The following is a 14,898-nucleotide window of genomic DNA, read 5'->3' as shown; positions in this document are numbered from 1 at the left end:
GACAGCTGCTATCTCTCATTAGTGGAACTCTCAGAATACACAGACACACACCCACACACACACACACACACACCCTATCGCCATACCACCACACAGTGCCACAGTGGGCGCAAATAGTTAACGCAAGCAGCATTTGTCAGCACTGCAAATGCCTCAGCACTTAAGCACTCCAGCTGTGTATTACAGCGTCGCTCAACACTTGAGAGATTCTGGCAGAACATATGGCAGAAGAGAATCACATACATAAAGAAGAGAGGTATGAACAAAGAAAAACTATAAAAAGAAAAAAGATACTAAGGGAGACGACACTAAGGGCTTTAAGGCAACGCCTTAATGTCTTCTGTCAGACGATGCAAATGCCTCTAATCCGCCCCAACACAAAAGCAAACACATAAAAGTCATCCCGCCAAGTTATGAGTGTTGGAAATATCCTTGAACTACACCAAGGAGATCCAGCAGACATTGCTAAATTCTGTGTAAAACTTTTCAATAATACTTTTACTGTTTACAAGTCTCAAAAGGGGGCAAATAGTAAAATCAAATGAGTCCTGAATCACGGTAGCGACTGCGGGTAATAATAGTTATGATAATAATGTTGGAGTTTGACTGCAACAAAGGGACAGTGAAAGTATCTTACCATGGTCTGTGATTTTACAAGACACAAGATAGAGCTCCTTCAGACTTCTTCCCTCCTTGGCAATGATTTCCACACACCTACGGAGAGACACAGGGAGAAAACAACACTTTAAAGTGTCACCTGAGGCATCCCAGTCCCATACAGTATACTGTGTTTCTCTTTTTTTGCTTGAGGGCAACTTTGAAAAACATTCAAATGCAAGCACATACTGCATAAACCTGCAGCTCCCGCTCCCTTATTCAAATGCACATACATACATACATACATGTAATTATTCTATAGTAAAGGTTAATACGTATAGCCACGGGGGTCGCCACTGTGCACATATCCTTCCCCTGCTTCTTTTAACACATATTAATAATTAAATACCTGATCCGATTAAAAAAACACGGACAAATACGGCGCACACTCCCGCACGCATGCACCGAGGGTTATAACGAGCATGCTCACTTCAAAGAGAGATACTATATCTGCATTCAGCCCAGCGCCTGAGCCCAGAGGACCTACGAGGAGAGAGCGAGAAAGTATACACAAGGGGAGGGCCAAAGGGGAAGATCAGAGTATCTGTTTAAAATGATTCTCTTTAAATGTCTCTAATGAGAGGAGCGTGTGCAACTACTAGATTTAGATCAACGCGTTTGACCTATTAACCTTCAGGAGCAAATGTTTCTGATCTTCGCGCTGCTGTCGTGACGTGAATATTTATGCACAGCCACACACTGTAACGCGCTGATGTTGAGCTGTCGGCTGTAATTGAACTCTGTGTCAAAGTGAAGAGAAGAACAACACTGAGGTACTGAAGTGTTGTTCTTCTAAGTGTTGGCTTACACGTGTCTGACAAAATATAACTGACGCTCAAGTGCTCTGGTCCAACGCGCTCACTGTTCTCTGGTTTACCTCACCGTAGATGAAGCGTGACGTTCGAGGACTTGGGAGAACTTGAGCTTCATTCATGATTTTATGCCTCACTATACTGCAAAACGGGAATACATGATATTGTAAGCTGGTGTGTCTTTGGTTCGAGGCTTTACGTGCTGTGAAACAGTGAGCCATAATATCACGCTGTAGGCTCTACGAGGACAGAAATGTTGGAAGGTGTGTCATATTTCTGAAAAACCTAGTTTCTGAGCAAAACTTGGAAATGCAGTGGTTTATCTCTTTTAGTTCCGTGGGTGACATCTTCATATTCCCCCCCTCCCTCCCAAAAAAAGAAAATCTAACTCCATGAAGCCATTCTGTGCACTTTTTTTTCCTAGTTTGGGGAAAAACTCCACATGCTAGAAGAAATTCAGCAATTGGTCATTTCTGATCCCAAATTGTGCTCTGGCCAACCCTAAATTACATGCCGTTAAATCAGCCGGACCCCGATACCATGCTGTGTGTCTCGGGGCTTCGGCATTAGCACTAATAATGAGTGAATGAATGCACTAGGAAGAGTCAGTGAGGAAACGGTCGAAAAAGTAGCGATTCATGGATACAGTGATGAAAAGAGAGGCAGAGAGTATCCACTGGGAGCTTGTTACACTGTGCCCAGGGTCCCCAGGGTCAGAGTCAAAGCAATGAGATTAGACTTCAATGAATGTGGGAGGGAGGGAGGGAGGGAGGGAGGGAGCAGGGATGGAAAGTGACTACTATGGGTCAAAATCTCTATACAGTAGATAGCCGTTAAACAAAGAAATATATAGACTCACAGATGGCAAGGAAAGGAAAGGACGTTCTTGAGCCCTGGGTGAGGTGACAAGAGACAGCAGAGGAGATGAGGGAGAGAGGAGCAGAGGTGTGGGATGCGAAGACGTGGTTCAAGCCACATGAAAGGCCTTCAAGAAGCAACAAGCTGCCGCACACCTCCACAGCAATCCACAAGGCTCAGCGGACATAAATTAGTGATCTGCTTGCTTTCAATAATCTACAGAGCATGTGGCAGAAGCCCTGCTTGGACACGGTGAGAATACTAAACATTGAGAAGGAGGAAATGCTACAGGAGAGAGAATAGCACTATATAGTGTTCGTGCAAGTAAACACGCCGGCAAGGTGCTCGTGGTGCTGATGGTGCTTATAAGCGAGGAAATACCAGCAAAAGGTCAAATAAGGAGGGAATCTTTTCAGCAACTTTTTTGAAAGAAAAATACATTTCAGAAGAGTGGTGAAGAAGACAAAAATAGGACAAAATGGATAAAGGATGTGCTGAATGGGTTTGATTGAGGGGTAAGAAAAGAAATGGGACGGTGAGATAAACTGATGAAGTGGCATACAGAAAATGTCTGGAAAATGAGGATACAGTGTCAGATGCAGGACAAAAAAAAAAATTTGTTTATCAGAGAAAAAGAAAAAAAAGGCTTAGGTGAAGAAACTCTGATGCAAATGTGTCAGAAATGGGAGAACGCTGGGGAGAAGTTGGTGAAGAGAGTGTGGAATCAGTGAAGAGAGGATAAGTGGAGGAGAGAGAACAGAGGGTGCAAGAGGGGGGGAGGTTAATGAGGATGATTTTTGAATAATAACAGACAAATGAGCAGGAACATCAGAGTGCAAAAAAAAACCAAAAAGGAGGATGAAATCATGATTAAAAACGGAAAAAATGGCAAAGTGAAGCAAGTTTTCTCTGCTCCCACAGGGTGTGAAAGATGCTCGAGAGACAAGATGCATTAAATTACCCATAGAAAGTGTTTGTTTTTTTTTGGTTTGTTTTTCCAGCGAATATACAGCTCAAGGCCGCCTTTTCCAATAAAATGACAATAAAACAGTCTGCATGACAATTAATGGATGGCATGTTTAAGCAATTAGTGAGACCAGCAGGCAGGAGGAGGGAGAGAGAGGATTTATCAGGGGTCAGTGTGTGTGTGTGTGTTTGGTTCCCTGTCACCATGCTATTGAAACAATGAAACTCAGTCTTACTGTTGCACACAAACAACTTTGTCTTGATTCCTGGCATGTCCAAGATTTAACACAAAATTGTACACACATTTTTGTTTCTAAATGAATTTACCAGACTCACACAACTGGACCTTGAGGACTTTGCTTAACCCCCAAAACACTTGTTATTATATTTAATTGTATTTTCTTGCCAGCAGAGCTTATGCCACCTGCCAAAGATTCCAGCCTTTGTTCAACTCTGCACTTCAACTCCATTACTCAGCTAAAGTAAAGTATTCATAACAGTGAGTAACAATTTATAAAAAATGTCCAACGAGATAGCGGCAACTCTCGTTTCAAATAATTAGGAGGAAAAACAACATGCTGTAAATTGTGTTGCAGATGCTTAATTGCTTCTTCTTTTTTTTTTTCCCTTGGAGTTTTTAAGAGGAAAACTCAATCATGTTACTCTGAAACCATGGTAACTACATCTCCACTCATTTATTTTGTGATTAGCGACAACATTTTCCCAGAGTCTTTACATATAAATGAGACTCGCAGGTATGATGAGCTAAAGCCGCATTTGCCGAACAGTAGATAATGGTGGAAATGTCACTAACTGAAGATGCCTGCATGTTTTTTTTCATGGAATTATATTTGGTATTTATGTGCACTGACTAACGTCATTGTAAAAGATTTTTTTTTTTTTTTTTTTTTTAAATGAACTCTAACAAGCTTTTGAATAATAAACAGGAAATGGTAGCCCACCATTATCAGAGAGAGATACAATCATATCTGCACTACTCTGAAGGTTATGGAAATGGACTTATTATGTCAAGGCCGAGGCAGCAAAGTAGGTTTCTGGTCGGTCAAGAGAGTCATCCTCAGTAAAGACTGAAAAAACTTAAATAATACATATGTATATATATATACTGTATGTATATATATATATATATATATACACACACACATATATATATAATTTTTTTTAAAGGAAAATAAGGACAATAAGCACTTAGAAAATAATAGCTGAATATCTATTACCTGTGTGTACTTGTATTTGTTACCTCTTTCTGACCATTCTGACATAAACACTGACCTTGTCAGGATCAGTAGTCCTCATGGAGACCAAAACCTGGTCCTGATGAGGCAGAACCTCTTTTCTGAGGAACCAGTTAAGGGCTATCATTGGATTTGTGGTTTAAGTTAAGCATTAGGCATCAGCTGGTTGTGGATAAGCTGTCCAAATGAATAAAGGTCCATTTAGTGTAGGAGGAGCAATTTAGAGTGTCCAATTGACCCAATACCCATATTGCATGTTATTGGAATGTGGGAGGAAACCGGAGAACATGCAAACTCCATGCAGAAAAACCCTTGTTCCAACCCGGTCGTGAACCCGGGGTATCCAAGTACTAGCATTTTCTAGATAATCAATAAATGCCATTCACAGATATCAAGATATAGATTAGGGTGCAATGTTTTTATTTCATTAATATTTCTATGAATGCACTCATTAGAAATGTGCTAACTGCTCTCCTAACAGGCCTCTAATGTGACAGCTAGGGACGACCTTGTGTTTTTGTGCAAGTGTGTAACTACACAGATTGTGTTTGTGTTCGTGTGTCTTCCCAAAGTGAAGCCAATCGTCTTTTATGCTACTCAGCCTAGACTAGACATCCATGCAGAGAGGCAGCAAGGGGAAGAATACAACACAAGCGAGAGAGAGGGCCATATTTATCACAAAGGCCACAGAAAGACTTGCAGCCATACAACATGTGTAGTGCTTCTCTTGAGCTAGCCTATCACAATGGAGCAGGAACAAAGCCTGCTGGGAGAATGGCTGCAGATACGTACACTACCATAGTAGCGACCAACACAAGGCCTCGCCTCATCCCACTCCTCACGCGGCCCACAATTGCACGGCTGTCTAACCAAACAAAAGGAGCAGGGAAATAGAAATGAATGATTTTGGGAGAAAGGAGGATAAAAAAGAAAGAGAAAAAAGAAAGCATGAAATGTCGAAAGAAAAGCGGCAGAAGGTCTGGGGAGAGGTTGAAAACATAAAGAGAGGGAGGGAGGAGGAGGCAGTGGTGGTGACAGAGAGGACCTCAGACGTCCATGGCTGTCTTTAGCCTTAATGAAATGGAAGGGCGGAGCAGAAAAGAGGAGGAGAGCAAGGCAAGACGGAGGATTATACTTCGGGTGAGGAATGTTTTTGCAAAATGATTCTTGCTGTAAATTTACTTGATATCACTCGTAAATCCATGCACAAGAGTCAGGAAGCAGGGTTAGCCTTAGAGAGACCAAGCGCACCGCTAAGATGCAGAAATTGTAGACTTTATGGCTTTTTCATTGTACTAATATAAATGTATATATATAGATATATATATGTATAAATATGTATATATATATATATATATATATATATATATATATATACACATATATATATATCAATACGTCATGAGAGTTCTTCAATAAGCAAATCATTTACTGAGGGTTGACATGCACTGCTTTTAATAGTCAATAAAATTAGTATTTACACGTGAAAAAAAAAAGGCTCCTGCTTATTATTTTTACTGTAATGTAACCATGACAGAGCTCAGAGGTTTTACAGAATTGTGTTTAGTGTTACGACGTAATTAGAAATCCAGAAGACAAGGCTATTTAATAATGCTCAATTTGACGCATCTGTGTGAGTACATGCTTGCGTATATGCATGCGTGTGTGTGTGTGTGTGTGTGAGTGAGTGTGTGCGGATGTACGTGTGTTCCAGCTGCCTGAATCAGGGTCTGCTTCAGCAATTAGGGCCTGGATGATTTCCCAGGCTAGCCTGCCATACCCATGGCTCAAATGAGAATCACATTCCTATTGTATTCCACCGCCGTTAATCATGTTTTCAAACGACTCTGCAAAACAGCAGGGCATTCCAGCAGCTTGTCATCAGCCGGCTCACAAGTGTGCCGATGGGGTCATAACTGGAGCCGTAAATGCCCATCAGCCGCGGATTTTCTGTCCAACCTGTGCTTTTTTGTTGTTTGTCTGGGGTAGAGGAGGCGAGCACCAAATGAGCCGGGTTTTGCAGGGGCAACGAAACTGAAAGCAGGAACACCAAGGCCCTTTAGAGTGTCACCGGCTGCGCTCATCCTCAGTCAAAGGTTTAGTTGATGTATTGAAGCACTTCCAGTACTTTTCTAAGTGGCAACAGAGGCCGCAAAAGTCTTTCCCCTGTGCAAACCACAATGTGGTGACAAGTGCATTGTCTCTTAAGATATTTTGATATGCATCGAATGTATTATCATGGCCGTTATTACATACAATATCATCAGACCACTTTTGACATCTCCTAAAACAAGCGTCACTGACACATCAGTCAAATTGTCCATCAAAAAAACAAAAAAAAGGGGGGGGGGGGGAGCCAACTAAGCACTTTGTGGGGTTAAGTGGCATTTATTCATTTGAAGTTCATCCAAATGGACAGCCTGTTGCCTTGCCAACGCTGACAGCCCTCCGTGATGCACATGCACAAACAGCAATTTAAAGCAGCTTCTCGGTTGCCAGCGGAGACCAAACTGGTCTGACATCGCTAACGCAGCATGGATCTCTGATAGTCCTACACTCTTCCTCCGAGGTTTTCAGCAGTTTCCCCCCCCCCCCCCCCCCCCGTGGACATGCAAGTGAGATGGTGTATATGACCAACTGGGTTCTGCAAAAGCAACGCCATGCCCCTTTCCTGCAACCACGGTCAGCCCGGCTACTGCAGCCGCAACACAATAAATATTTCAGGAGAAGAGCACTGCCCCGTAGCAGATGGAGAGCCTGAGGTTTCGACTTGAATCAGTGGTGTTTGTGTCTGTATAATTGTTCCTCTGTGTGTGTGTGTGTGTGTGCATGAGTGCAGAAGAAACAGTGAGTGGAACTCTCCCTATGTGAAGCAAACAGTTCAGTCAGAGATGGCTGCCCGAGATAAATGTCACTGTAGGGAATGAAAAAAGTGGGGATACATCTGTTTTCTCTTATTTCTGAAACACGCAGTCAGGTAGAAGCAGAAGCAATACTCTTGAAACTTTCTCAGCGCTGTCACTCTGTCCATTTGATTACGGCAACCACAGCTTAGAATTTGCCTTGTGGTTCATAATTTGTCAGACAGAGTAAAAGAACCCCTGCTTTCATTTCACTACGAGAAATTTTTATTTTTATTTTATTTTTATTAAAAAAAAAAAAAGAAATATAATGTATTCCACCAGGTCTAAATTATCTAAAAAGTGATTGTTTTTTTTATTGCAATACTACTGAAAGATATTGATTGAAGAGAAATACAGTATATTTACTACCAGCTAATAAAAAAATCTTGCTTCAGGCCCTGAAGAAAACAACCAGTGTGACTGAGATGGATTGAGGTGACCATTCCAATCAGGGCTGCGTATCGTAACTCTTCTCCTCCACGTCCTCCATGAACTATCCCCATGTTTACCGACAGGCTTGACACGGTGGCACACGGTAACACGCAGTATCCTCCCACTGCTCACTCAGCCATGGCTAATTGCTCTGCACTTTGATTACCACCATCTATTTTAATGAGAGCTTATAACGACGTATTCTCTGCTGTCCGCTCTCGCCCTCAAAACACACAAACAAACATGGTGCGCGCATGCGAGCGCCACTCGAGGACACACGCAAAAAAAAAAAAGGAGAGGAGAACAATTCTGTGAACCGTGTTTGTCCCGTTGTCAGGAAATTGGAGGGTGTTCATTAGGCTAATGGATGTGAAGAAGAAGAGAGAAGGGGGATGAAGATGGAATGGGGGAGGACGTGATGATGGGAGGGAGGGAGGGACGGAAGGAAGGAGTCAGGGAGGCCACTGAATTATACCAAAACAAATTCCGCACAATGGCCCAACAAGTCATACAGCAGCATGTAATTCTGTCGCTACCATGATCGAGAGGGGAATACTTCAATTACAGAGACTGGCTTTAATTACGCTGAATTTGCCTCATATGTCGGCTCCTGTTGAGAACGGATGAGCTGTTACACTGTTGGTGTTACTGTGCACTGCTGCTGCAGCTTTGCTAGATGGACTCAGGTCCATTAGAATCACTAGAATCACAATTACCAGCGCACGCACGCACGCACGCACACACACACGCATGCACCAGTATGACAAAGCCAAATCAATGGACTCACACAGCTTTAAAGACAGTTCATACTGTACTGACCAGGGTTCACTGATCGATGGTGAAAATGTGTGCTGTTCAATGTGGCATCAGTCATCCTTTATTTTCCCACTGTCCACACTGTAGCTCCGAGGCAATGACGTTACACCAACATCAACTTCAACCCTCAAAAGTAATAAAAAACTGTCGCTTTCTACAGAGACTTAAACAACCTCAAGACACAGCCCACGCCTAAGATGTATGTTTTAGAATAAAACTATATATATATATATATATGTAGAGAGAGAAAGAAAATGTGAATAAAGAAAGAAAGCAGAACAGAAAGAAGAAGGAGGGCAACAGGCTAAAAGATTAAATGCAATAAAGGGATCAAGCGTAAGAACCATTTTACAACCACACAGCTATGCCAGATCTCATTGTCGCACCATGTCTCGTTATTTTACGAGACATTAGGTCGTCTATGAAATCAGTTCAACATGACTCGTGTAATGGCCATCAATACCACACACACACACACACACACACACACCCACACAAACGTGTGACACATAAGATTTTTTTGAGAAAAGCTTAACACGTGTGCGACTTAAGGGGAAACAAATCCAAGAGTCGACCATTTTAACTATGATAAGATCTCAAGACTTTACGTCTGGAATGAACATGGAGCTGCCCAACAATCACCTCTGATCCTTAACCTCCGACCTTATGTCTGAGGAGCCCACACTGACCCGACCGTGACAGCTGCCTGCCATTGTCGCCATAGCAACATGTGCCAGGATGACACGCCTATTACGTCCACACAAAACAGATAGACTACCTTACAAACTCTTATTACACATTTAAAACACCAGGCTCCAAGTATTTGGAACCAAATTGCTGACAGTTATCCACCACAGCCGTGTTTGATGTTCACAGCTCTGGCATCATTCTCACCCCATTTCTGTACAATAACACTTACTATGACTGGATGTTATCACTGAAATGTCCTGTGTGATTTAAAGCCTATATTACAGCATATATACCTATTACCTTAGTGGTGTTATCATAGCACTGAGGTTATCACACATTACCAATAAAACACACTACGAATAAAAAACAACCTGACATAGAAAATAAGAGAGAAGACTCAAGCATATAGTGTAAGACGTAGCAGCTAATCCAATTGTTCCCTCTGGGGAACAGAGGAAGAATGATCGTAATGAGAAACTGGTGGCTAAATAACTATGATAGCAATAACAGTGGGAGCGTCTCTGTGAGCAGGCGTTTGACTCTGGTGACACACGGTCATTAGGCATTCATGGAAACAGATGTTGCTTGGCTTACTAGCTCAGTGGCCCAAACACCCCTTGAAAAAGCCAGAATCCTAAATGAATTTCCCCAAAGGAACGCACTGTTTGATCCCATGCCAAGAAAAAAAAATGAAGAGATGTTCAAACAGGGAGAGACTGTACTTTATCCCCCTTAAAGTTCCTGTCTTCTCTGCCTCATGTAACGCCTCTTCATCACCAAACCTCATCTCTTCCCCCCCCCACCCCCTGTAGCCTAAGATGCCATCTTTTACATGGGCTGAAGAAACAAAACCCTATTAGTTCCATAGCAAAGTGAATTTGTTGAAGCAAGCCCAACCAGGCGACGCTCCAGTGGCTTATCACTGACTGGGCAGACGCAGCTTAAGAAAGATCAGGACAGAGGAGAAAGGGTCAGGAGACAGAGCGGGAGGCAGTGGAGTTTAAGGGCTCCAAGTAGAGTTTATTGTAATATTTTCTTTATTTCTTCCAAAAATGGACGTTCATTTTGTACTTTAAAATAAAAATGTCAACTCAAATATAAGATTAAAGTCTCAAAAACGTGTGCAATTGAACCTTTCCGTTTTCTTAGTATGTAAAAAGGAAAAATATTAAATTATAATGTAATATGAAAAAAAAAAAATTATTATTATCTAAACTTCATTCTTATAAAGACGTATTTAATGGAAGCTGATGGTTAAGACGGACATAACAAAGAAGGCAGAGAGAGAGTGGAGGAAGAACAAGCTGTAATAGACAGCGCTGTTGTTGATGAACATTATTATAAGCAAAGCCTCTTCATGCTGCCCATTCAGTCTCTATAGATTCCAGATGATAACGGCCCTTCGACCGCATCTTTCTTCATGTCCCTCCCTCTCTCCGTCCCACTCAATGTTTTTTCCTCTTATCTTGTGCTTTTCATCCCTTTATCTGCTCCTGTCTTTACACCATTCTGACTTCTGTTTATCCACATTGTTTTCCTCTCTGCGCCGCCTTCTCTCGGCTCTCTAAACAATTTCACTTTCTTTAAATGTCCTCTATATGAAGAACCCTCCACATGGGTGGTATGCAGTCACCTCGAGACATATGAGCAGATTCGAGTGGCACACAAAGACACAGGACATGGGATTGACAGTGGGGATCCTACTGGTCATTCAGAGAGCCTGTGGAAGCACTGGAGTGCACTCCGCCACAACACCGAGGCTCAGGACAAAAACCAATCCTCCGAATGTTCTAAAATATTTTCCCTAACCTTACTTCAAGCTCCACTCAATGCATAGTCAGCATGGGACACAGACAGGCAACACAGGGAGCCATGTGGCTATGGATTTGTATGCCATCTGTGTGTATGTGGACACTATAATGTGGTATCGCAATCAACGCAAGACGAGACCACAGCAAAAATAGCGTGTAATCCGCCGTGACACTGTTTTCAGATCTAGTAGAATAATAGCCTGTTTTACTGCGTCCCAAACACAAACCATAGAGAATGTTCATTTCCATCGCCATACACACTGCTGACATGTCTGTGTGTGTATGAATCTGCTGTAATACTACGGCCAACTAGAAAATCACATGCCTCTGTGTTCAGACGTGGAAAGTAATTAATTACATTTACTCGCGTTGCTGTAATTGAGTAGGGTTTTTTTGTGTACTTGTAGTCTTTAAAGTAATTTTTAAAATTTGAAATTTACTTTTACTCAAGTATGTTTTTTTGGAAGTACTGTACTGCGCTACATTTTAAATCAAATCCAAATGATGAGGACAGGTGAATGATGATGAGGACAGGTGAATGATGAAGACTGGTGAATGATGATGAGGACAGGTGAATGATGAAGACAAGTGAATGATGAGGAGGACAGGTGAATGATGAAGACTGGTGAATGATGATGAGGACAGGTGAATGATGAAGACAAGTGAATGATGAGGAGGACAGGTGAATTAGCATTAATTAAGGTCCCTGAGTGAGTGAGAAAGTTAAAGCATTTGTGACCTTTGACCCATGTTGACTGATACATTATGTGTTTGCATATTTCATTTTGTCAGCACTTTCATTTGTAAAGGTTTGCCTTTAATTAAAAAAAACATTAACATGAGATTTGTGTTCCCTTGTCCTTTTTGCACGACACAAGAAAGAACCCCAAGAACCCCAAATTTACTCTGGGTACATTTTAAACAAGCTACTTTATTACTTTGAGTACAGAGACCAGTACTTTTACCTGTACTTAAGTAAAATTGTTATCAAAATAGTGGTACTTTTACTTGAGTAGAATATTTCAGTACTCTTCCCACCTCTGACTGTATTCCACCACCTGTGAATGCAGGTATGCGCGTGCAAGAGCAAGAGGTTGTGCACATCTCCTTAAAAATTCCAGGCCATGCTCCATTTATCACCTCCAACACGGGAGGTGATGTCATGCGCAGAGTATTAGAACCAGCCTAATTGTGCAGAGTGATAATACAGCCACATAAGGACAAGCATGTTTCAGGCCACAATAACACTCTCTGTAACCCAGCAACTTTACAGCACACACCAGTGGCCAGCTAACATTCAAGGACAGACGGAGAGAGGGAGGCTGATCTGAAAAGCAGCAATCAAATCAAATAATAAAAAAAAGACGCACAAGAACTTTCACATATAAATGACCACACATACACATACACACACACACACACACACACACACACACACACACAGACACACACACACACACACACACACACACACACACACTCTTAGGACATTGCTTTGAATTTCATTCATTAGGACAGCTAAAACAAAGCATTAGCCCTAATGTTAACGACATATTATGTCTAACCCTAAACATAACTGAACCACAATTCAGATCTTAGCCCTAAACTTCCTCAGAAATGAGGTTCCTCCTCATTAGGACCAGGTTTTGGTCTCCATGAGGACTACCGGTACTGACAAGGTCAGTGTTTCTGCCAGAAAGTATACACTCACGCACACATTTTACAGACAGACTCAACCAAAAGTAGCAGACTGAAAGTTTGGAGAAGCAATGCTCTCACTCTGCCAGTTCAGTTTTATATCTCGGATTTGACTCGACTCCACACAGCATGGGAGCTCACTTCACTACCTGAGGTGTGTGTGTAGGTGTGTGTGTGTGTGTGTGTGTTCATTCAACACACCACCTGTTTGTTCGCATACAAACTCCAACCCTGCTCACTTCCAAACTGTGTAATCGGACGGTTGTGTTCATGTGTGTGAGCGTGCAAGTACCTCCACGTGTGTGACTGCACACACAAGTCACTATAGGCGAGTGTGCATCTGTGGAATGTGATCTATTTTGTTTTCTGCGTGAAGCTGTCCCTCATTAATCAACTTAGGGAGGTACAGCTATTTGAATCGAGGCTGTCCCCAAGCTCCGTCACAGTACAAACCTCCCTGGACTTCTTTCCTCCTCCAGCTCACATAACCCACCTTCTGGCCAGAACAGGTCACACACAGTAACATGAACCACCACAATGAGTTTCTCTGGCCTGATCCAAACACATGCATGATTATTCAAGTATTTGGCTGAACTCTTTCAAGGTATCGTTACAACATTATTTCCTTTCTCAATTTTTCCTAACAGCAACGTCTGCACATTTCGCGACCAGTTGTATACATTTTTTATTTTTTTATTTTCCAACATCCTGTTGTCGTCGACAGGATTTGGCAAGCATACTTCTCATTACCATAACTCCTAGACCGTTTGTGATAACTAGAAAATTCAAAAAACTAGCAGAAAGCAGGGAAATAGAGCTGATGCAGGTAAACATCTAAAACATGCAGGGCGGTGGGTCCCCAGGACTAGGATTGAGAAAGACTGCTTCAGGGAGTAGCACAAAAATGTTTGTATATATGTAAAATATTTCAAAGTTCAAATTGTTAATGTGAAATTGTTTGCTTATGCCATTTTAGAGTTCCTATTTTGTTATAAATCCAAATCCGTTTTTTGTCTTCTATTCCTTTTTTTTTTTAACAGTCAAAACACACAGTAATATTGAATAACTGCCAGATATTGAAAGTTATCTTGGAAAAAGGGGGCAGAGGGACTCACTCACTGAACATTTTTTGACAATTCTACTGCCATAAAATCAAAATAAATCCAGGCAGCCTGGTTATAATTATGGTCATAAAAGGGTTAATCCTGATGGTGTTGAGGTGCAGAGGCTGCCTGTACCAAGACAAATTATCAAACAATAATGTCAAAAAGAAAAAGCATTTAAAAGAATTATGCAGTGGGACACCACTGACAGGCCACGGGCCAATCTGTTCTATAACCTAAACTTTTCTCATATCTCATGAACTCTGCAGAGAGGACATGACATGGCAGCAGAACAATGTTTTATCTCATCTGACATCCCCACAACAAGGAAATAAACATAGACTGACAGCCAATCAGATCTCCCATCTGCTGGTCTGCTTCACAGTCGTAGGACGGCCCGACAAGCGCTGAAGAAATCATTTATGTGAGGGACGCGCCCCAGAGATGGTAAGATGGCTGAGGTAAACAGAGAAAAGAAGCAATAGGGAGAGAGAGGGAATATGGTGAGAGTGGAGTGGGTAACCACATGGCAACCTCAGGCTATTCGATTGGTGGAGGCATGTAGTCAGCCAGGCAGGGAAGACCAGGAAATGTAATTCAGGGAGGCTGTCTGGATATGACATCTCTGGGAGCTATTCAATCTGCAGCCAAACCCTCAAGTGGCGCCTCGCCTGGCATGGTGGCAGGGAGGTTACAACTGTGAGCTCACTGCCTGTCAACCCCACTACACCCTCTGAGGAGATGAGGATATGATGGCAGGAGAGGAGAGGAGAGGAGAGGAGAGCAGAGGAGAGGAGAGGAGAGGAGAGGAGAGCAGAGCAGCAGAAAGATTAGAACAAACTAAATACTGTATATTTATATACTGACAATGTAAATTAAAAAAAAAAAAGAAAAGG

General features: G+C 42.1%; 1 protein-coding gene across 1 annotated transcript in view; it reads right to left on the bottom strand.

Annotated features, from left to right (window-relative positions):
* Window positions 1-14,898, bottom strand: part of fbxl17 (F-box and leucine-rich repeat protein 17) — a 207,843-nt gene that overhangs the window by 62,196 nt on the left and 130,749 nt on the right. Inside the window, exon 9 of the mRNA XM_058636046.1 lies at window positions 638-714. Within this exon, the coding sequence (XP_058492029.1) occupies window positions 638-714 (77 nt within the window). The remainder of the gene's footprint in view (window positions 1-637; window positions 715-14,898) is intronic.

The sequence above is a fragment of the Solea solea genome, chromosome 8, assembly GCF_958295425.1.
Source record: "Solea solea chromosome 8, fSolSol10.1, whole genome shotgun sequence".
Taxonomy (NCBI): Eukaryota; Metazoa; Chordata; class Actinopteri; order Pleuronectiformes; family Soleidae; genus Solea; species Solea solea.
Note: the sequence above shows the minus strand (reverse complement) of the source record. Positions and strands in the feature narration are given on the sequence as shown.